This window comes from Ochlerotatus camptorhynchus, unplaced genomic scaffold, assembly GCF_037179485.1.
Source record: "Ochlerotatus camptorhynchus isolate MF236.1 unplaced genomic scaffold, CSIRO-AGI_Acam_v1.1 ptg000074l, whole genome shotgun sequence".
Taxonomy (NCBI): Eukaryota; Metazoa; Arthropoda; class Insecta; order Diptera; family Culicidae; genus Ochlerotatus; species Ochlerotatus camptorhynchus.
Window position 1 is genome coordinate 714,649 of NW_027040564.1, and position 23,982 is coordinate 738,630.

At 41.2% G+C, this 23,982-nt stretch overlaps 2 protein-coding genes across 12 annotated transcripts in view; both read right to left on the bottom strand.

Annotated features, from left to right (window-relative positions):
* Nca (neurocalcin homolog) overlaps positions 1 to 23,982 on the bottom strand; it is a 501,567-nt gene that overhangs the window by 222,150 nt on the left and 255,435 nt on the right. The gene's annotated exons all lie outside the window — the stretch shown is intronic.
* The window catches only part of LOC135697568 (neuronal calcium sensor 2), a 419,634-nt gene that overhangs the window by 148,344 nt on the left and 247,308 nt on the right, over positions 1 to 23,982 (bottom strand). For 9 of the 10 annotated variants that reach the window (XM_065217340.1, XM_065217344.1, XM_065217342.1 and 6 more), the window contains one exon: positions 8,242 to 8,355. In XM_065217340.1, coding sequence (XP_065073412.1) covers positions 8,242 to 8,352 — 111 coding nt within the window. In that variant the 5' untranslated portion in view covers positions 8,353 to 8,355. Of the gene's footprint in view, positions 1 to 8,241; positions 8,356 to 18,248; positions 18,440 to 23,982 lie in introns of those variants that run through there. The other variant, XM_065217337.1, reaches the window with a different exon arrangement.

Sequence of the window (23,982 nt, forward strand, 5' to 3'; positions counted from 1 at the left end):
TCGGCATATAACCGAGGCACATTGAGCGGTTTGCAATGTTATTGCTTCTGGGATATTGGGTTTTGGCTCGAGCTCGGGTCATATATGCTCACGGCACAATTTTACAGGCACAAAAGGAAACCCATTGAGACGAACTGTTCATACGATGCGATAAGGTGCCCTTCCGTTCGTGTTTTCGGGCGCTATTGTTGCTAAATGTGGCGATGTTGCTCTCATGGCCTAACCGCTTTAGATAAGATTTCCCGAAGAATACTGTTTGGATGCTTTCCAAGCGAACGACACTAAATGCTTTCTCCGTCTGTTTATGGCGTATAAGGTTGTTAAATCCATTTGCAACTCCGGCAAACTACATTTACTGTATATCAAATTACCGCTACAATACTCTTTGGGCTAAGCCCGTAAAAACGGCTGGCCCTGACGTTTCAAATTAGGCATCCATTAACTTTATAATCGGATTACGCCATTACTTCATCAAACGTCAATTAGTGCAGCTTTTGGGAAACCACAGGAAAATTCAAGACAGGTAGCTACGAGGAAATTCGATCTGCTTTTACTTCTACCAATCCCTAGCCGAGCATGGACAATCGCCAGTAGCAAACGTGTATTCTAATGAGCCTGAGGTGAGGTTCGAAACTAAAAGTAAACTTGTCATCGACAACCTACAGCCGAGCGGTGGAAACTGAAAGCAGATGGCTAACAAGGGTGGCACTGATGGAAGTTCATCTTTCTGAGGAGCACAAGGAAATCAGAAGGGAATGGGTAAAAGCTTCGGGTGCCTACGGCAGTTATCAGTACTCTTACTCAACAAGCGAATTAAAACATTTTTAATCCTTCCTCTGGGCCACTAGGCTCACTTCAACCGCAAACCACGCTGTTCTGCTTGGAAGTGACAGCCGGTGGAAGTGAAATAACAGAATTCTCAACATCAGATTAGGGTGAATCGCTGTGGAAACCTTATTGCTGATTTATCTCATTACCGCATCGAAAATTTAAGCGCACAAATATCGGCTTTTACAAAACAGACAACAATGAAACAGGCAGCTGCAATTTCATAAGCGATGTCACAGCTATATGTGGTATATGTGGTATGAGATATATATAGTAATATCGTTTATTTCGCTTCGAAACGGAATTCCGTGGAATATTTTTAGGCTGCAAGTGGTTTCACTTCGTCTCGTTTTCGAAAAAATTCGGGTTGAGGTACTTCAAAGGAAACGAAATTTTACGGAACTCCAAGGAATTTCGTTTAACTATAGTGAAATCAAAAAAACGGCATTTGCAACCTTATATTTTACATCAGACGTTTTCAACCGGAGAGGAACTCGTCCATTTTATGGAAAAAAAATTGTGCATGAGAACATACAACATGTGTCTTAAAAGTTTTAGAAAGAAATGTTGACCAAATTGTTGACGTTGGTCGAGTGTTCCCTTTTGCAATTACGAATATATTATGTTGTTCTTCGGCAAGATAAGTGCTCTAAAACAGAGGTCATCTGATCATGATCCGTGGAGAACTTGGTGCTCCACGAAGCCTTTACTAGTTCGCCGTAGAGCATTTATAAAACTTGTGATTTAGTTTAGTGAAATAACGATTTTTATCAATAATTGTATTTTTTTTTATTTAGGATGCATACCAGCCAAGGGTAAGATCACATTAAATTGCAATTATTTGAACGGTTTACAAAATTGTAATATTTTTCTGCAATTACAAAATATATTAACTATTCACTCCTTAACTATCGTTACAAAGGCTTCCACCTAGTTTGATGGCAACATTTAAGTTGTCAAGTCAAAGGTTTATGTACAAGACACGATCGCATGTTTGACGTAGACAACCTTAAGCTGTTTAGTGAAATTCACGTGCATTTTTTTTTTAAATTGTTTAAAATACAGCATAAGTAACCACATGCATCTTTTGGCACAATGATACTGGGCGTTTCTGTGGTGGGAAAAAAGGGATTTCCTTATCTATCATAGATTACAAATTGCAGTACCTAGCACTGAAAAATCTGAACAGTACCTCTATTTATACTTTACGATTCGCATTGTAAGTGCTTTCTACTTGAAGATTTTATAACTTTTCTGGTTCAAGCAGAACGATGTGCAACCAAGTGGTACTGGGTTTGGGGAAAAAGTTTATTCCATAAAAAAAAGTGATAAAATTATCACATTTTATTTGTAAACTTTTCAAAAGTGTTTTATGGAAAATTGGTAAAGTAGGGTAGAGAACCACTTCGGCCTAATCGCTCATTTTGGGCCTATCGAGCAGAAAACTTCAAATAAATCCAGGATTTCAGAGTTAACAAGTCAATTATGCGGTTTGGCACGATACTTTAGTTAATAAGCTACGGAACGAAGTCAATGAGAACGCTTGATATGAAGGTTTGCACCCTTTACTCCCAAAAACAAAGGAAGCGCTCCGACCGAATCAATTTTTATCTTCATCTGATAGGCAGGAGTGAATTCATTGGCGTTTCAATGCGTTAGGCCGAGTTTAGAATCCGTAGGCCGAGTTTGGCGTCAAGAAGCAGTGTTAGACTTTTGACAATATCTCAACGATTGGTTTCTCTTTATCAAATCTTTCGGTACATACGGAAAGGTAAATAAATTTGGAAGCCATCAGTAATAATAACATTCCGTTTGGTGCTAAACTACGCTAGGTTAAGAAAGACTAAGTGCGGGTTGTGCTTAATATGCCAGAAATGGGGTAGTTAACCCTATTACATTAGGACATGTGTAGAGTTTTTTTTCCTATCGATTGGTGTACCTGCATTTTAATTTAATCTATAAATGACAAAGTTATAAGCGTTCAAAATCTAACACCTTTTCGTAACGTTAACAATTTTAGATATTCGATTTACCCCCTGTACCTTCCCGTAAGACGTATTCTACGTCAAAAACGCAAAACACATTGTCTAGCAAAAAGTTTTGAAGAGGCTTCATGTGCATGATCCGGGCTATTGGTGATTCTAGAAGATTCATATGGGGATTTCAGACGATCTCTACGAATATTTTCAGACAAGAATTGAAAACGTGCCGGTTTCCGAAGGAGATACCAGACATTCTCGACGTGCACAACAGAGATTTCAGAAGATCCAGAGATTGGAAACCCTTCCGACCAGGACATGGTAGTGAACTTTTACCATGGAAGACTTGTTGATATTTCGTTCAGCACTGTTTCTGACGTGGCCGACCTAGATTCGAGATGTTCCAGCTGTAGATTCCAGATGCTCCTGAAGATGATTCCAGATGTTCACGGTGGAGATTTTCACAATTCCAAAGGTACTCCCAGAAGTTCACGATCCAATCGCTACGAGATTCTTAGACGTTACCGGTATGGATTCCGGATGTTCCAGAATAGTATTTCAAATGTTTCCGAAGGAGATTTCAAACAACCGCGACGAAAATTCCAGATCAAAGCGGCTGCCTACTTGGAAAAAACATCGGGTAACGAATGGATCTATCTTCTCGAGAAGGAGAACAGAATCCTCCGTACAGCAGCCAATAAAGACCTCCCCCCAATAGCCAAGAGCCACTGGCTGGGAGGAAAAAGTTGGCAATCGAGACCATTAAACATCGAAAGCCGAATTAAGGACCAGTTTAGGGCAGGAGACAACTCGGCGGCGCTCAGACATTTCGTCGCGGATATGCTAAACTCCGGGTACTCCAGGCAAACGCCCCTTTTTACGGGCGGGTCCAAATAGCACTACGGAGTTGGGATAGGCATTGCGGGAAAGATCTCGCCAGCGAGCTTGAGCCTACCGCCACAATGCCCTGTTTTTTCTGCAGAGGCAGCGGCGATTTTCGAAGCAGCAATCACACCATCCGACCGACCAGTCCTAATCCTCACTGATTCACACAACATAACTTCTGCTCTCCGGTCTAACATGCCCACTCATCCGTGGATTCATGGGGTCCATCAGATATGCCCCCCCCCCCCCCCCAACACAGTGTTCGCTTGGGTCCCGGGTCATTATGGCATCGCTGGCTACTCCAACGCTGACAGACTGGCCGGGGTGGGACCATCTGATGAAGTTCCCCTTCCGGACATCAAGCGATGGGTCGAAACTTTCATGCAGGCTAGGTGCCAAAAAGAATGGTTGGCAAACCAAGGACCGCTTCTAAGGAAAATCAAAGAGAGCACGCGTCCATGGAAGGACCTTGGGAACCTGAAAGAGCAACGAGTCTTCTTCTTCTTCTTCTTCTTCGCATTTCAAGCTTATTGCATATCGCATATTAGCTTATTGCGTGCTCTCAACTTAGTGTTCTAGATGCACTTCCACAGTTTTTAATTGAGAGCTTGCGATGCCTGTACCATTTATGCATTGGTATAATTGTGAGGCAAGTACAATCATACTTCTATGCCCAGGGAAGTCGAGAAATTTTCCAACCCGAAAAATTCCTAGACCGGACCGGGAATTGAACCCAGCCACCTCCAGCATGGTCTTGCTTTGTAGCTGCGCCTTTACCAACTGAGCTAAGGGAGGAGCAACGAGTCATCTCCAGGCTTCGCACATGTCACACCCGGCTCTCACACGATTTCGGCGGAGGAGTTTTCCGCAAGAGCTGCGTCGTATGTCATATTCCAGCCACCGTCGAGCATATCCTCTGCGTGTGTCCGAAGTACGAGCTCGTACGGCAACACTACGGCCTTTCGGGGAATATCGGCGACATACTGGGCGACGAACCTTCGATCCTGCTACCGTGATCTCCTTCCTGAAGGACACTGGATTGTTTTTAAATGTTTGATTCCTTCCTTTCGGCCGTCGGGGCATCTCTACCGGACGGGGGCACCGCCTTCCACGGTGGAGCTCTCCTTGTTCGGATTAGTCAATAAGTTAACTCAATGTCAATGGTCTAGTTTGTTCTTCTGTGTTTCCCAAATTTTAAATGTCGTCCAACCAAAACTCTGTAAATTCCAACTGTGTTTTTTTCCCAAAGCAGCCCTTAAACCTCTGATATTTTTCCTGCAAAGTGAAGAACTAGCCAATGGCTAAAATTCACTAAAATAATGGAAAAATATATTAGGGTAGATGTACCAGTTATGGCTATAAGTTCCTATTATGGGATTTCCATAGGCCATTATTGGAACACACCATAATAGGAACGTATAGCTATAGCTGATACATCTACCCTAGTAAGAAATGGTACATATTTCGGAATTCTATTCGGTACTATAAAGTAAAGATTATATGAAAATGGAAATAGGGTAGAGAACTACTTCGTCCTAATCGCCCATTTTGGGCCTATCGAGCAGAAAGCTTCAAATAAATCCATGATTTCAGAGATAACAAGTCAATTATGCGGTTTGGTACGATACTTTAGCTAATAAGCTACCGAACGAAGTAAATGAGAACGCGTGATATGAACGTTTGCACCCATTATTCCCAAAAACAAAAGAAGCGCTCCGACCGATTCAATTTTTATTTTCATCCGATAGGCCGAAGTGAATTCATTGGCGTTTCAATGGCGTTTCAATGCGTTAGGCCGAGTTTAGAATCCGTAGGCCGAGTTTGGCGCCAAGAAGCAGTGTTAGACTTTTGACAATATCTCAACGATTAGTGCCAATCAACCACGGACATCGATTGCCATCCATTGACGGCAATCGAATGTGCAGGAAGGCAGCTTCCACACCTGCGTAGGATATCGCACCCATTCAACACGCATGGGCCGGGACCAACGGCTTTACTTCCCTTCCGAAGGAAGACGTGACCAGAGATTTTTATGCCACAGAAAAATCCCACCGACCTCGGCTGGGATTGAACCCAGACCCATTGGGGTGTTAGAAAGCAGTCACGCTTACCACTACACCACCGGCGCCGGCTCTCAGACCACAGACTGCACTTAATAATTGCATGTTTACAAAACATTAGAACCTTTCTGTTTACCAACTGGGAGAGATCAGTCGTTTTCAAAACAAAACACTCCTACGGACGATCATGGTGTTGGTGTCATCCCGACCCGGTACGATGGTATGTATTCAGGGGTTTGACATATAGCTGCATACACGTACTCAACATCAAAACAACAAAACATATCAGGGTACCGCTAACAACGTTGCAGATGTTCGGTACGCAGCAAACTTAAGCGATATGACAGCCATATTCATCCCCTGTATGTATTGGTGCCGAATAGCCGCAAACGAGGGTCGCGCAAAAAGGAAACTTCAACAGGAAAACGACAGCTAAGAAGTCATCCAAGAGAAATGACCTCCCCGAAATTGATTTTCGTACCGGATCTGGTACTTTCCCGGCGAATTTCAGCACGTTCGACTGTACCGTTAGTAGCACGCAGTTCACATTCGCACCGGTTCGGAAAATTTTCAGATATAAGAAATGGAAACCATTCAATTCTATTAAATTTCGTTAGTCAATAGCATATTTCGACGCTATGCTGCTAGCCTTCGATAATCATGCAAAAAATCGAAATGGAAATATTTCGCGGAATATTTCAAAGCCGTTCTATAGGTTTCACGACATTCCGCTTCCTATTGTATTTCATATCGGAAAAAATAGAATGAAAAATATTGTTCCACAAATTCCGCGGAATTAGCAAAGGCATTTCGTTTCGTATCGCACTGATTTTTTTTTATATCGCATACCCTTAGTCACAACAGTGTCCGAGATTTCTAGATAGAGCTGGAATTAGGGCGTAACAGCTTTTGTAAACAATGACTTCTTCCGATGATTTTTAGGAACTCAAGGCACGCAGACCAACATAACCATCGGATAGTGGAAGTCTTTCTCTACCCGATGGGGATGTTGGTTTGCGTGAGCGAGCCTTGAATTTCTAGAAATCATCGATAGAAGTAATTGTTTACAAAAGCTGTTAGGCCCTAATTCCAGCTCTATCTAGATTTGTGCTCTGGAAAACTAGAGGTGATAGGGCACATCAGCCATCATGACAGCAATTTTTGAACTCTTCAAGGAATCACCCTAATATTCCTGGATGGTTTGAAGATGGACAGAAACAGTTCCAGGTCGACAGTTTATTTGCGTAATTTTAATATCATAAAAATAACTGACCCAACCCCAATCGTTCCAATTCAATCGCGTGCAGTAAAATGCCACTCGTATCCTTCCCGTGGATCACAAACGCCCAACAATTAACTCCCCATTTCAAAACCACCACCCATAAAAAAAAAAAACAATTTCTCTATTTCTCCCAACGTATCATTACACGAAAAAAACAAAACACCTAGTGAGACATTTCTTTCTCTACGTAAAGTTGTACGTACTAGACTACTGCCATGATGGTTCATTGTTTAAACTAAGCATTAGAACCGTAATCCGAAGGAAAACACACGACACAACGAATCCCACTAAACACACGACATAAAGTTTGCCGTGGCCTCCACCATCCGGAACACCACAAGGCGCCTGCTTTTGGCGTTTCAACACCAGTGCGCTCGCTAGGCGGTTTTTTGAAACCCTGTCGCCACCATCATATTCATGACGATGATGTGTTTGCTTTTCGCTAGTAGGTAGGGTAAACATTTACAACGGCCTAATTGCCCATTTTTGGCCTCTCGAGCATAAAACATCGGATATATCTATGATTTAGGCGTTAACAGGTCAGTTAGATGTTTAATGCGATGCTTTAGTGCAAAAGCTACAACACAAAGTCTTTAAGAGCAGTTAGTCTTTAGTTCACAAAAACGAATCAATTTTTTTATTCATCCGTATTACGAATTGCATCCAATGATGAGTTGTATTTGTTTTTTTGTAAACAAATTTAGATGTCATCTATAGGTAGGTGAAGTGCTTAATAGGCCCAAAATTAGATCTAAACCCTACCATCAATCCCGCAAAGCTCCCAAAACCATAAAAAGGTAGGTTTTCGGGCTTTTCAACGCTCGCGCACACACACACACTAGTAATTAAAAAGTTGTTTAACTTTGCGTTTCTTTTTTATTCATCGTAACTCGTGGTATGCTTCAGGAAGGATCTGACGGTTTCATGGTAGCGGCGTAGCTAAATTGGCTTGAAACATGAAACTTTTCCTCCTCGCTGCTGAGTTGCAAGTGTGCTTTTGAGGGAATGAAAAATTGTTTGAATAACTCTTTTTCTTCTTTTTATGCATGATTTATGATGACGACCAACGCGTAAGTTAGTCAAGATTCGCGATAAAAAAAACATGCTATGTTTCTATGTCGATGAAAGACCAGCAGAAGTTTCAAGTTGCTTCTTCTGGTAAAGAACCGTTACCAGAAAGTGGCACTTAGGCTAATTAGAAACTTACCTTGAACCCTTTGTACCATTCCTTAATCGTGGACTCGTCGTATCGGGTGTGTGATTTGAGAAAGTCCATGTCCTCTTTCGAGAGGCGGTCCTTACTACCTAAACAGCCCATGTCCTGAAAGGAGGAAAAGAATACAAAGAAAAAATTGCAATTAGCTTTCAATAATATTAAAATGAATAATATGCTAAAAACACACAAACCAATGCAATAACTTTCAAAAGTTGGATTCTGTTAAACCTGTTCAACCCCAATCACTTTCCAAGCATACAAATCATAAATTAAAATGAAATGGGTTATGCTATGCCCCTTCCCCCGCCCATTCCATGCAGAACCAATTGATCGTGGGAAGTGCCTACGCATCATGCTAGCAAATCAAGCGAAACTGATTCCGGACAGGAAAATCCGCACTCACCGGAATGAGTTGCAAAAGCAGTAGGTTCATACGGAGACGGCAAGAAAAAAAAATCCGGTATGGGATTGAAACTGATGACGGCTATACTAACTTTTTTTGCGTACCTCTTTGCGTTTCAGTAAGTTTTTTTTTTTTCGTTTGTCAAATATTGAACATCCGGTCGGACACTAACCTCGCCTTGGGGTTTTTTTGGTGTATGATTATTTTTTCAATGGTAGCATAGAAAAAATAATCATCTGAAAGTGTGTTTATCGACGTGGGCGAGATGTTGATATTAAAGCTTGGAATTCCATGCTCGGCAAAATACAATTTAAACATTACTATTTTCGAATTGCAATTCTTAGTCTAACACGGTATGAATAAAGCAATTGTTGAGAAGCTTTGTAGAGATGTATAGAATATCACTGATTCATGTGATATTTTTCACTAAATCATATGAATTTGTTGAACTGATTCTTCCAGAAAACGGCGATTGTTTGCATGTGAAGTTCATGTATAAGCTAATTCTTCAGATCATGACTATCTACAGGGTGGCCACGGAATTTACGAAATAAACTTTCTGATTTTTCCCGGTTTTTCCTGTTTGTTCAACATATTTTTACTGCTTCCACAGCTAAATATGGCAAAAAAGAACTACACTTGATTTCAGCAATTGATGTCAGTGGAAAAAAGACTGCGGCATTGTATTTTAAATACCAAAAACTGAAGAAGTTGCACCTCCCCCCCGCCCCCTAAGCAGAAACAAACCAAATTACCCGATTTTTGAATATTTCTTAGGTTTCATATTTCAGCCATTCCATCATAGCAAAAGGATTCAGTGGTTCCCAGAATTTCGCAAAAAATGATAGTTTTGTTCCTTATCGCAAAATATTAGACTCGTATTTTTGTTATTGTCAGTAGGGTGACCATTTCCATGTTAGAGTGGTCCAAAAAATCGTTTTTTTTTTCAAAAATAAACTTTTTTTTTTGTTTTTTTTTTGTTTTGAGTAATATTTTTTTTAAAGTTATCAAGTTTTGGGGTTTCGCTCAATACTCCTATGCGACTAGACTACCATGCGTCGTGACCATGTTACAGTCACTATAAATCAATGGAAATGCAATTTTTACGAAATTCTGAGAACCACTATATCGTTTTGCTATGGAATGGCTGTAGGGGTGCCTGGGATAAAATGCACCGGTGAGGTATGATGCACCCCCTTCGTTTTAACACGAAAAAACATGTTTACAACAACAACAAAATACCCTACCAGTTAAATCTATGTTTACTCTGGGTACCCTATCAATTTGGCAACTCTATGCTACCAGAAAATATAAATAAAACCAAAAAGCAAGTTTGCTTTGGATGTAGTGTAATGTTTTCCTCCGCTTCAGTAAGACTGTTTATCCATTGAAACTGTATTAACCGTCGCGAATAGTTATTATCCAGTTGATTGAGGTTCCGTCTACTTCTCTCTGATAAAATATCGGCAAGTTTTATAATTTATTTTATGACCAAAAACATTTTCTTGGTATGTTCGGGGCAAAATACGAACTTCGGGGCAAAATGATCCTTTAGTGAACAAACTATGTTTACGTTTTATTCCTTCTTCAGAAATGGTCTGCAATTACGTCCGGAAGTCTAATCGGCGGTCATGGACCGTTGATCAACTATGATCGGCACTAGAGGCTGTCAAAACGGTGTCTCAAAAAGTTATGCAGCTCGGAAATTCCAACGGAAACGCTCATCCGGTACCTATCGAAATCAAGTAATCCATCTTTCCTTCATTGTCTGGAAAATTTCAGATCAGTTTTTAGTAAAGAGCAGGAGCGGCAACTGGTAAATATGAGTGAGTGTTATTACGGATTGACTCAAAGAGACGTAAGAAGTTTGGCATTGGAATTGGCCGAGATGAATCGAATTCCACACCCATTCAGTCGCTCAGAAAAGCTAGCTGGTTATGACTGGCTGAAGTGTTTTCTCAAACGCCATCCAAACCGTTCTATACGATCTGCGGAAAACACATCATTGACAAGAGCAACAGGATTCGCAAATATTTTGGTCTTCTTGGTGAAATCTTCAGTGAGCATCAGTACCCGCCTCACAGGATTTGGAACATGGACGAAACAGGATTCTCTACGGTTTGTAATATATTATGCTTAACCTCCAAATATTATGGAAAGTTTCAGCGAATAAAGGGCAACATCAAGTGGGAGGCATTTCGTCCAGCGAAAGAGGTGTAAATACTACGGTGGTAATGGTCATGTCTGCATATGGAGAATATTTACCACCAATGTTCATCTTCGTTCATGCTCTGAAGGTTGGTGCCCCTGAAGGATCTGTGTTTACCTGCAATCCTAGTGGTTCGAGTTCATTGACTACCTGTTCCGAGTGGTTTTACCATTTTTATCTTATGCTCGACCGTTTACCTTATACTCGACCTGTTTTACTCATACTGGATGGACACTCCACTCATACAAGGAATTTGCTGAAAAAAGCTACAAAGAAGAACTTTGTTCGGATCGTTTCAATTCCACCGCATACATCGCACAAGATTCAACCATTAGATGTCGCATTACCCGAGGAAAGTCTAAGATATAATTGAAATGTAAATTTGATGTTGTGATTCCGCTGATAATGATTCCTCAGGTTGCTGTCGTTTTGGTCGTTTTAACGGTTAAAAAATTGAAAGCAACAAAATCTTCAAGTCTACAGGCGCCTGTAGACTTGAAGACATACTTCAAGTCTCCGCGTACATCGCACGGGTTAGGCAAAAGATGTGCGTTTGACTTTATACTGTCGTATTAATGACCTTCGCTCAATTTCAACTTCTATTCAATTTTCATACTGCCGTACTCTAACGGAACTATCCACCCTCTTCTAAAGATCATTATCTAGCTAATAAATTATCACACTAAAGCTTCAGGTTAGCATTTCCACCATAACTTCTGAAAACCGCTAACTTCGCGTATGAAGTAACATAAAAACACTTAAAAAAAAATCTTCCTGTGGCATCACATTGAAAACTATTTCTGCTATCAGTGAGAGCAAACTGAAAACTCAATTTGATATCCATTTTTCTTGTTGATAACAAAACAAGCATTCAATTTGATGTTATGCTATGGCAATGTATACAGCAAAATGAAAATAAAATTTGGTATCAAATTTTTCAATTACGTAAACGGAAATCAAATTATGATTTCAGTTTGATGTTGATATCAAAACTTGATTTCAATTTCCTGTCATTTTGATGCTGGACTTTGCTCGGGTAATGGGTCCGTTGATGTCGTATTACGCAACGGCGATTGGTAATTTCTTAAAGAGAAATCCAGGCTAGTAAATTGAATTTAGACAATTTCAGGTGTAATTGATGTATTGTACTATGAATTTTCAGGAAAGGCAATCACTCCTTACAACACCTGTGCGCTGGTGAATTACGCCTTCGTCAAATCCACTAATATGCTAACTGCCCAAAATGGGTTTCGTGCCACTGGAATCCATCCATTTCACCGACAGTGATTTGGCAGCAGCAGATTTCTTGATCCGTCCGAGCACGAGAGACAAATCTCATAACACAGACGAGTCATTGAACTCACAAGCTGTTGATGTTCATGCTGGTAATGAAATTATCGTGATTGATTCCAACATGGGTGTGTTGAGCAATAGCATAATTATTGATCAGATTGATGAAAATGAATATTACGTTGGAGGTTATGTGGCTTTCAGTCTTTTGATGCTCAAAAACGGGATTTTAAGTTTTCATCTGACGTTTCGGTCACATGAATTAACTAAATTCCGTTTTAGTGTTAAGAACCCACAGCATAGGCACAATTGTCACGATTTCGGTATCGTATGTTGACCACTCCAGTTTTGCGGTAGGGGCGAGAAACTCAAAATGAACCGGCTAGCAGGACTTGGGTGCAGTTTCTCGTTTTGGCGCCACTTTAACTATGTTACATTGATGAACATTCTATCATCACGAATCCAAGTTAAGTGGATCAAAATTCTTGGTGCTGTTGATGTGAACGGTGATTCTACTTTGGAACCAAAACAGCCAGAACTTTCAATGCTCATTGACGGTGAACATGATGACGGAGCTCCAGTCGATATTGGAATTCAACTTGATCTAACAGCGTTGATGGAGGAACACGAGAACGTTCCACAGGTACAGCAAAATACTATAAAGATGGATGCAAAGAAGAAGCGTAACAGAAGTGCGGCCCTTCACATGCTACCTGGGTTAGATCCTGATGCAAACAGTCGCCCGACCAAAAAAGGGCGATTGGATCAAAACACCAGCAACAATACGCCAAATCTGGACAGTCTTACGATTTTTCCTAGTTCAGTGGCCAGGAAGTAGGAAAAGCCTACGGATAGTCGTCGCAAGAAAGCTGCTTCGAGTAAAGAATATGCTGCTGAATTGACTTCCTCGCCTCATCGCAAAAAGATGATCAAAACAACTGCGTTGAAGGATATAATAAATATTCAGAAAACAGGGCGCAAATACACAGGTCGTAAACCAAAGGCTATTATTACTGATGCTATGGATGATATACTATGCTTCATTTATGGAACTACGTTTATGGTTTCGTGAAACGGTAAAGGATGGTCAAAGTGTATGAATTGCCAAGAATGGTTTCGTACATCCTGTTCTACGAACTTCGAGAAATGTAAATGTAAAAAGACTTCAGTGTATTACAGGAATCCCCTGAATAGTACGGTGGGTACTGCCGACCACCCGAAAAATCAGCTCAATTGGATGGAGGGCAAAGTGATTCTTTAGCAAATAAGCTTTGTTTACGTTTTATTCTTTCTTCAGAAATAGTCCGCAAAGTTCCAAAGTCTATTAACCAGTCATGGACCTTTGAACAACTATCGGAACTGGAGGCAGTCAAAACCGAAGATGTTTTTCTGCCTCAATTGGCCATGATCATTTATAAAACGGCAAGAGGGTCATATTGCCCCATTGTTTGTAGTGCATTTTGCCCCATTGTTGGGGTGCTTTTGCCTTATAATTATGGTGCGTCTTGCCCCTTTGTTGTTGGGTATTTTACCCCAGCAGTCTGTATTTCTCTTATAGCGGTAAACTCCATCGAGGATAATGGAATTTGAAAAATCTGTATTAAATCCTTATCCTCGATTCGGTAAGCTCCAAGAGAGGATTAAACTATCAAAGCACGCATCCACTCTCTCTCGTATTATAGAGAGTATCTATGTGTGAGTGCATTCGCGGGAGAGCTGTCAATCAGCTGATAGTTGTTTTTTTTTGTTCGACGTACCGAAACAGGAACCTTTATCAAGCTGAACATTGCATTATAGGTCCTTGGTAACATTGATCGATTCTCTGCATCGACTTTCTGTTTCGTTAATAACTTGGGTATGGAACCGTTTCTTGTCGTGTTTGTCGTATTAGAAGATAGGTACATAATAGCTTCGTGCATCGATCTGTGTGTTGAAAATTACTGGGAATGTCTTAATATGGCCGTGAGGATGCAAAGAGAAAGTCGACGAAGAGAATGTTACTTAGGACCTAATGCATTGTTCAGCTTGGATTGGTTGCCTACGAGTACTCTCAGATGGACAAGTGCTCCTCATGGGCTTCACCACGATGTGATCGCACTACGGAAGGAGCAACAATACTTTTGCTTGACGACATAAACAAATAAACAAATAGCAGCAGCAGCAGCGGTCATGAGCGGGGATCATCTGACAACATCGGCCAATTAGGAAGGAAGCCGGTAGAGGTGGTACATCATTTGTAAGAACACATCCAGGGAAGGCAGTGGTTCTTCGTGAGAAGTCCCGCTTTATCTGCGGCATCACCAAGGATCCAATACACCGTTGGGCAGTTCACCGGAAACGATCATGCAGCAGCAGGACATTTGCGCATTACGTCACGTACGTCACATTGCGGACATAGAATCAGAGACATGAAGTGATGAACAGTACTGAAAAATTACCGGCTGTAGCGGCACCAGTGGTGTAGTGGTAAGCGTGACTGCCTCTCACTCCAAAGGGTCTGGGTTCAATCCAAGTCCGCACCGTCAGGATTTTCTTAGGCATAAAATCTCTAATCACGAAGTAAAGCTGTTAGTCACCAGTTCATGAGTTGATGGGTCCATAGTTAGGATCCAGGTGTGGGAGCCAGTGCTGTAAATTCTCAAAATCATTTGAACATTTTTGATAAAAATGAGAAAAGTAGTTATTCGCTATCAAAGGGGACCTCCTCCGAATGGTTGATATCAGTTGCTTAGTCATTTGACGAAGGCATGGATCATTCTCATTTGAGAATCGCTATATATCATTCAATTGAGTGTAACCTACACATAAACGGAGCTCTGGTCGACATTCCGGCGAAAAAGCTAAGCCAACCCGACACCAACCTGACTTCTACCAAACCCCAACCCGATGTTGACCCGACATTGACCCGACATAAATTCAAAATTGACCCGACAACAACACGACATTGGGTCGACATCAGCCTTAAATTAGCCTTACATTGATCCGACATCTGGTTGACTTGTATGTTCGGGATCATTTTGCTGGATTTCTTCCATACTCCACTGTCGTATATCAAATGATAGTGAGTGACTCAATTGACAGTGACAATGAGCTTCGAATGAGAAAGGGGCTCTTCAAATTATGGTCATGTGAGAATTCGTTTACACAGAATTGATTGAATGGTTGTAGTGGTTCATCTTCAATCGAATGATATGAAAATTTACAGCACTGGTGGGAGCTGCCTTCCTGGCGTCGGTAACATTGGTGCTCAGCACGGAAAACAAGACCGACGAAAAACAAATCAAGGAAAAACAATTACCAGCTGCAAACCATATATGTACTTCACTTCTGGAGTAATCCAGAAGCAATCATTGGCTACTTGCCGGTCTAGAAACTTCTCTCAGCTACAATGCTTCTCAAAAAAAACGATGCAGATTCTTCATTACTATTCTCTTGGTTAAGAAAGGGGTCCTGGGATTACTTGTATTCTTTTTTTTTTTTTTTTTTTCCTTCGATTTTGTTTTCCGTACTGAGCACCAATGCTGCCGACGCCAGGGAGGCAGCTCCCACACCTGGACCCTACCTATCAACCCATGAACTAATGAACCGGGGACTAACGGTTTTACTTCCCTTCCGAAGGAAGGCGTGATCAGAGATGTTATGCCTCAGATGTTATGCCGGCGGCGTACTTGCATTCTTAAACTTCCGTATTATTAGAATTTTCCAGGACGTGCAGAGAACTTTTTTTTAAATTAAGCGTAGTTTCGAAGGGGTCCAACTCTTTATGGAAGTTAAGTGACCCCTCCGGAAACATAGGAAACTTGCGGGAAGTCCAACAATCTTTAAACTTCTCTATTACGTTATCGTTTCGAATTATCTCCGAGCTTTGAGAAAGATTTTGTATTTGATGTTTTATGATTAACATATTGTCCCTGTTCCATGCCCTTTTTTTTTGGGTTCTCTTAGCTCAGAAGGCGCAGAAATATCTGAGACGTGATTTGAATTGTTGGGCTGTTCTAGATCTTTAGAATGATGCCTGATCATCCTGACATCTTGAGATCTCATATCCAGAGGCCCTCATTAAGATCTTTGGAATCCTGAAGGTCTTTGAAATTATTTTTGAGCAACCTGGTGTCATCAAAGAAAATCTGGGAGCCGTTGAATTACTAGACAGTTCTAGATCTTCAAACTTCCTTGAGATCTTTGATATCGTGATGCACTTTGGAATAATTTCTGATCAATCTGGTATCATGTAAGAATATTTCAGATTCGTCATTTGAAAGGTTGCTCAGTTCAAGATCTTCAGAATAAAACCTGATCATTCTGAAGTCTTTGAAAAATATCCATCCTGAAGATCTTCAATATCCTGAATGTTTTTGGAATATTTTTTGAGCCAACCGGTATAATGAAAAAAAAAAGCTAAGAGACGTGATTTGAATTGATGAACATCTGTAGATCTTCAGAATAATACCTGGTCATCCTGAAGTCTTGGAAACAAATCCAGATAACATCCTTAATATATTTGATATCCTGAAGATCTGACCATTTAAAAAGTGCATATTTTTAGTATAAAAACGTCAATAACTCTTGATCGGCGAAAGATATTGACAAGCTTTCTGCAGCAAAAATTTGCGCCTTCTAAAGATCTAAAAGTCATTTCAAGACCCCTTTGCTGAGAAATTTAAAATAAGAAAACTAGAGCAAAATAACTGTTTTTTTAGCGCCACCCTTATTCAATTCAAAAAAATGGCTCTAAATCGGCCAATTTAAGAGATACAAAAAAGTTGTTTTCAACAAAGTTGCTTGAAATAAGCTCAGCTATAACTTTGCCAAAGAATGTATACCTTAATTCATTCAAACAAAAAAGTTAGATTTTTGATTTTAATGATAATAAGGGTCTAACTATAAGGAACAACTTTATAGAAGAGACTTGTAGTCTAAAGTTTCAATTCCAGGCTCAAAACATATCATTCCACCTGAATCTGCATTCTGGACCACTGTGCACTGTATTAGAATCTTGAATTTGGCATAAAGATGTTGACGTTTCACGCATTTTGAAGGCATTTAAAAAAAATCGATTCCCGAAATTTCATGTACCTGGGAAATTTTTCAGATGACAAAAGTTCAAATTTTGACGGTTTTGCGCCTTCCCAAATTATGTCCAATTGAGTCCAAATTTTGCATAGGCTCTTTTTTCGAGGCAAAAATAACATATTGCATATGGCCGGTTTAAACGAAATTAATTGGCACCCTATAGGGTAAATATCGGCTTCGGTACCCATTGACTGTTTTCGGCACCAAAAAGTATACGGTATTTTCTATGTATTTTCTCACCGAAACACCTCGCTGAATGTATGAATGATTTCGAGTTGCCGATAATAGAACAGCAGATTAACAACCAGATTAAATGGAAACGTTGCCGAAGAAAAAGAGACTACCGACAATGGTCAAACTCACCTGAGAAGTTTGGAGCGTTGTAAAAGTGTTTTAAAACAGTTTTGGACAATTCTATCGATATAAATGGATAAAGGAGCAGGCAAACACGGCAAATGTGTGTGTTACATAGAGAAAAAGTCCATTGAAGCGTGGAATAGAACGAACGCTCCTGATTGACTGCGAATGTAAACAAATTAACCTGCAGCTAATATTCTCCGCCCCGGATCTTTTCTATTGCGTTCTGCTACATTTGATCTGAGACTCAGTATAACTAACTACGCTACAGCTGAACCTATAAATAGAATGAATGTCTTGAATAATGCATGCTTTTAATAATTGAATGAGCAGAATGAATTAGTAAATCTAAATTTGAGATGCAAAAAAAGGATTGCAACGAAGCAAATTATTATTTTAACCGCTCAGATGAATCGAGCGTCTTTCATTATAACTCAGAAGTATTCCAGTATCCTTCGATGAATCTAAAAAATGAGAAAGAAAGCGAGACAGCATAGCAAACTTCACGAATAAATAATCAAGCACTTTACCCACATTAGCTGGAAGCTGTGGGAATCTCTCCATGCTGCTAAATAAAGAGAGGATCAATAAATTCGGCATCATCCAAAATTCTTCAAGGCAAACAGGAACGAGTAGCCAAAAACATGAATGAGAGAGTTCTTTCACCTTAACACAAAGCAACATATCATCATCCCGAGCACTCATAAATTGCTCCAAAATCTTGTCCCCATTGGCATCCACTGTCAGTAGGGATAGTATCGTTATAATTAGATAAATCGAGTTTCTCGGATTTCGCTTGCTGTCATCAGCCATCTTAATCAAATGGATTGATTCCGGTGTGGGTGCTTTTTGGAATTTGTGTGAGTGATGTGCGTGTGAGTTGTGCGTGCTTGAGTGTAAGTGCGCGCTACAGATGCGAGGGTGTGCGTGTATGCAGCAGAACAGAGTGCGAAAGAGGAAAAATGTCTGAAAAGGAACAAGAAAGTACGATAGTGTAGAGTTTGAAATGAGAAAAACTTGAATACCTATAAGAGAGAAAGGAAAAGCCTGCAGCGAAATCGGCCATGCGTCCCGCAACAAAGTATTATTCCGTATTCTCAGGAATCGTAAATTACTTTCTTCTCCGCTTGTCCATGATAGCTCTCAAACATTTCTCAACATATTTTCCCGGAAATAAAAAAAAATAACAAGAATTCAATATGGAGTTTCTGCAAGGGAATAACAAAACAATAGAAACTTAAATGGATAGTCATTAAAAACTATTGAACGCATTGAATGTAATTCTCGCAGCTGTCACAACATTCGATTCCAAGCACTCCCTGAACAATCTACTGCAGGAAGCGAAAAAGTTTAAAAGTAAGTCCTCCGAGAAAAAAAAAACCCCATTCGCATCAACTACCCCCAAACAAAGAGAGATCGAAACGAGAGCAGTGTAGAAATTCTGCCATGCCACATTCAATCCAAGTCATCTAAACTTTCCCCATCAGCCAAGGGGAACTCCGGTCCAGAAGAGCGAAGTTCCTGCTGCTCCACCGTGTGTCGTCGTTTACGTCATCAACGTGGTACGCCCTGGAGTCAAAATTCAATTTCGTCACCCAAGACGCCAGCGAGCTATTACGCTGAAGAACGAACGCGCGATGGCTGTGGAAATTTGTACATGCACTTCCTTTTTCGAGAACTTCTTCTTTAGCTGCCCCCTTGCTATCTGTGGGTTCTGGCTGGCAGGGTGGGTATGAACAGCAGAACAACTTTTCCCGTCAGATTCTCGTTTTCTGTCGCGCAGCCATGGTATGATGGATATTGTAAGTGAAAAGAAGGAAGCAGTAATCTGCATACATACGTTTTCGGTGAAGTGGCTGGTACAGGGTCGTTCAGACCGACTAAAATTTCGGCAAAAGTAGATTGAATATAAGGTACATTGATAGAGTATTCACTCAGTCTGAGTATACTAATCAAGGAGTTTTCACACATTTGAGAAGTTTTTCCTGGTTTTCCACAGCTTTTGCCCTCACTTTTGGGTAAATCCACTTCTGCCGAAATATAGTCGACTGGACTCAATTTTGAGTCGGTCTCAACGATCGTGTGAGGCGACGGTCGAGTGTTTTACAATTTAGTCAAAGTTTGTCGTACCGGGTTGGTGGATTTGTGGGTTGGTTGGTTCGTTGGTCGTCGGAATTATGACTACAAAGTTTTGCCTTTTATCGTTCGGGTGGTCTTAAATGAGATTTTTGCAATGGAAATCAATGCGGATGAGAAGCAGTGCGACGACTGTGGGCAAAATGATAAACTGAAGAAAATTGCTGCAGGGTTTTTCTTCGTTTTCTGTCTACTTCTGAATGACGTGCATAATGAGGGTGGTTAATATTTAATGAGATATCGTGTTTTTTTTTGTGCGGCTTTGTGGAATAAGATACTGCGGTAGCTATTTCGTTGCGCAGCTGTTCCCCCAGTTCGCGTAGGATTTGAGGAGTTCAATTCTTTGAATTAAAACTGAATGCATAATGTTTTCAAATATATAATATAATTTAACCTTTTTTTTTGGCTGGAATATCTTGAATTGTGCCAGTGCGCAACGAATAAGTACTTTCAATTAAACTGATGCAACCAATGGTGCGCATTTCTTTTACTACAAGTTTGAAATCATGAACCGAACGGAGAGAAACCGGAAAAGGGACGAAGAGTGGATGCCGATGGCGAAACAAAAACAATTGGCTAAATGCTAAAATTCTCTCTAATAAAGGAAAAGATGAAAAAGATAACTGTTGGCTGAACTGATGAAATTTCGAGTACAGAGTTCTCCTGAAGAGCGCGGTGGGTGATGTCGTTCAACCACAGCTATTTCTCAACTGTATTTCAACCGATTGAGCTGATTTTTTTGCATATGATTAGTGTCAACCGTGGCCTAGTCACCTACAGAAAATTCACTCAATTGATTGTAACTACCCACTACGCTCTTCTTAACATCAGAAGAACTCATCAACTAACTCCGAAACTGCGTTGGAATACAGTGTTTTCCCAATTTTTTCTACCCCCAATTTTGTCAGCCTGCAGATTTCACTAATTTTTTGAGTTTTTAAACATGAATTCTCAAACTCAACGCTATGAATAATTATTATTCTTACACTTCGCTGTAATGTGGATGTTAGGGAGAGCGGGGTTAAAATGTGCATACGGGATAAAATTAACAATTGACGATTTCTAGTGCTTTTCCATTCAAATATCAATCAATTCATGGGCTCATTTGCACACGCACAGGGCTCATTTGCCCATAAAAATCTCGATCTCTAATGGCTCCTCTTCGCAACATCCAATCAACATCGCATACGATCTCACGAGAAACATCGATTGGGAAAAATACGCGAACGCGGTCCGTGGCGGCTCAGCATCGGCCGACGTTTTCTTTCCTCTGGATGAGTACTCCTTCTTATCTTGCCTCATCGTGGATTGCGCGCTTCAAGCTCAAACGAAGCCAGTTCCTGGTGCTTCCATTCGTAAACGTCCTCCCACTGTGTGGTGGGACAAGGAATGCACCAACACGAATAATGAGAAGTCAGCTGCGTTTAAACAACTTCGTAAGCACGGTTCCTACGAATACTTTGAGCGGTACACGGCGCTGGAGGAAAAATTCAAGAGCTTTATCAAGGCCAAAAAACGCGGCTACTGGCGTCGGTTCGTCGAAGGGTTAACGCTAGAAACCTCCATGAAAACGCTCTGGAATGTCGGCAGGAGAATACGTAACGCGCCATCGTCGGTCAATGAGGACAAGGAGATGCATTTTTGATTTTGCGCGCAAAGTTTGCCCTGATTCGGTTCCGGTCCGAAACAACACTCGCGAAACGTCGGTGGGAAAGAATGACATGGACTCCCCGTTCTCGATGGTTGAATTCTCAATTGCTCTTCTTTCATGCAACAACTCGGCTCCGGGAATGGATCGAATCAAGTTCAACTTGCTCAAGAACCTCCCAGACGTCACTAAGAGGCGCTTGTTGAACTTGTTCAATCAATTCCTGGAGCACAACGTTGTTCCGGACGATTGGAGACAAGTGAGAGTTATAGCCATTCAGAAACCCGGTAAACCCGCGTCGGATCATAACTCGTACCGTCCCATCGCGATGTTGTCGTGCATTCGTAAATTGTTGGAGAAAATGATTCTTTTTCGTTTGGACAAGTGGGTCGAGGCGAATAGCTGCCTTGCGTTGCTTTCAACTGAAATCCAATTAGCCTACGCTGAAAAACAGCAGATGGGTTCAGTTTTCTTGGACATTAAAGGGGCTTTTGATTCTGTTTGCATCGACATACTTTCGGACAAACTCCATACCAGTGGGCTTTCACCAATTATCAATAATTTCTTGTACAATTTATTGTCCGAGAAACAAATGAGCTTCTCTCATGGCAACTCGGCAATTTCACGAATTAGCTCCATGAGCCTGCCTCAGGGCTCATGTCTAAGTCTCCTTATGTACAACGAAGGCGTGATCTCCGTTGTTGGGCCAAAAGCACTGGACCTACAAGGACCATTGCAAGAAACCTTGGAAAATTTGTCTACATGGGCAATGAATCTGGGTATCAAATTCTCTCCGGAGAAAACTGAGATGGTTGTTTTTTCTAGGAAGCTTTATCCAGCACAGTAGCAGCTTCAACTTATGGGTAAAACAATCACTCATAGCATGTCTTTCAGGTATTTAGGTGTCTGGTTCGATTCCAAATTCACTTGGGGAAAACACGTTGCGTATCTGAGTCCGAGGTGCCAACAAAGAATCAATTTTCTTCGTTGTATCACCGGCACTTCGTGGGGAGCCCATCCGGAAGATCTGATAAGACTTTACAAAACCACCATTCTATCGGTTTTGGAGTATGGTAGCTTTTGCTTCCAATCGGTGGCAAACACCCTCATCTTGAAGCTGCAACGGATTCAATATCGTTGTATACGAATCGCACTAGGTTGTGTGCATTCGACGCATACAATGAGTCTGGAAGTACTTGCGGGCGTACTTCCCTTACCAGATCGGTTCGCGGAACTGTCGTTTCGGTTCCTTATCCGCTGTGAAGTCATGAGCCCGTTGGTGATCGAGAATTTTGAGAAGCTGCTTGAGAGAAATCTGCAACCACGATTCATGAGCTTGTACTACGAGTACATGACTCTGGAAATTAGCACCTCCCCGTTCAATACCAATGAAGTATCCCACTATTTCAGTTGTTATTCCGTAAGATTCGATCTCACAATGAGGGAGGAAATTCAAGGAATACCAGAGCCTCATCGCCCCCTGATTGTACCATCTATCTTCGCGAACAAATACCGCCACGTCAATGCCGAGAAGAGATTTTTTACTGATGGGTCCACAATAAATACGTCCACTGATTTTGGTGTATACAATGATCTCCATAGCGCCTCATATCAGCTTCAAAAACCATGTTCGGTATACGTAGCAGAACTAGCAGCTATATTTTATGCGTTAGAGCAGATCTCCTCAAGTCCCCCTGATCACTTCTTCATTTTTTCGGATAGTCTAAGTTCTCTGGAGGCTATGCGTTCTATGAGGCCGATGAAGCACTCGACGTATTTCCTGAACGAAATACGATCGTCACTGAGTGCTTTATCAAACAGCTCACATATCATCACCTTAGCATGGGTCCCTTCTCATTGCTCTATCCCGGGCAATGAGAAAGCAGACTCGCTGGCTAAGGTGGGCGCTAAGGAAGGCGACATTTACGAGCGACAAATCGCCTACAATGAATTTTTCACAATTGCTCGTCAGCAAGTCCTCATCAACTGGCAAGTGGAATGATGGTGAACTGGGAAGATGGTTACATTCGGTCATCCCACAAGTGTCGATCAAACCCTGGTTCAAGGGATTGGACGTCGATCGCGATTTTATCCGGGTAATGTCCAGGCTCATGTCCAATCACTACTCGTTAAACGCACACCTCTACCGCATAGGGCTTGTAGACAGCAGTTTGTGTGCCTGTGGAAACGGCTATCACGACATCGAGCATGTTGTCTGGTCTTGCACCGGTGTGGCGGGATCCGAACTAATTGAATCCCTCAGGGCCCGAGGGAAACAACCTTATACACCAATTAGAGACGTTCTGGCTTGCCGTGATCTCGATGTTATGAGATTAATTTACGTATTTTTAAAAAGTGCTGATTTGTGTATTTAGTAGTGTTTTGTGTTTTAATTCTTTCATTCTTTCATCACCATCCCAACCAAAGTCCCCTCTTGTATCATTTCAGCTGTGCTTTCAATGCTTCGATATCCACAGCACATGCCCGCCAATACAGTGCAGTGACACTTATCCGTCGAAAGAAGCAGATAGAAGATTTCCCTTTGTCCCCTTCCCTCTAAATAAATGTATTTATTAATCTCGAGTAAACCGCGAGTATTCGGCCCCCATTCAACTA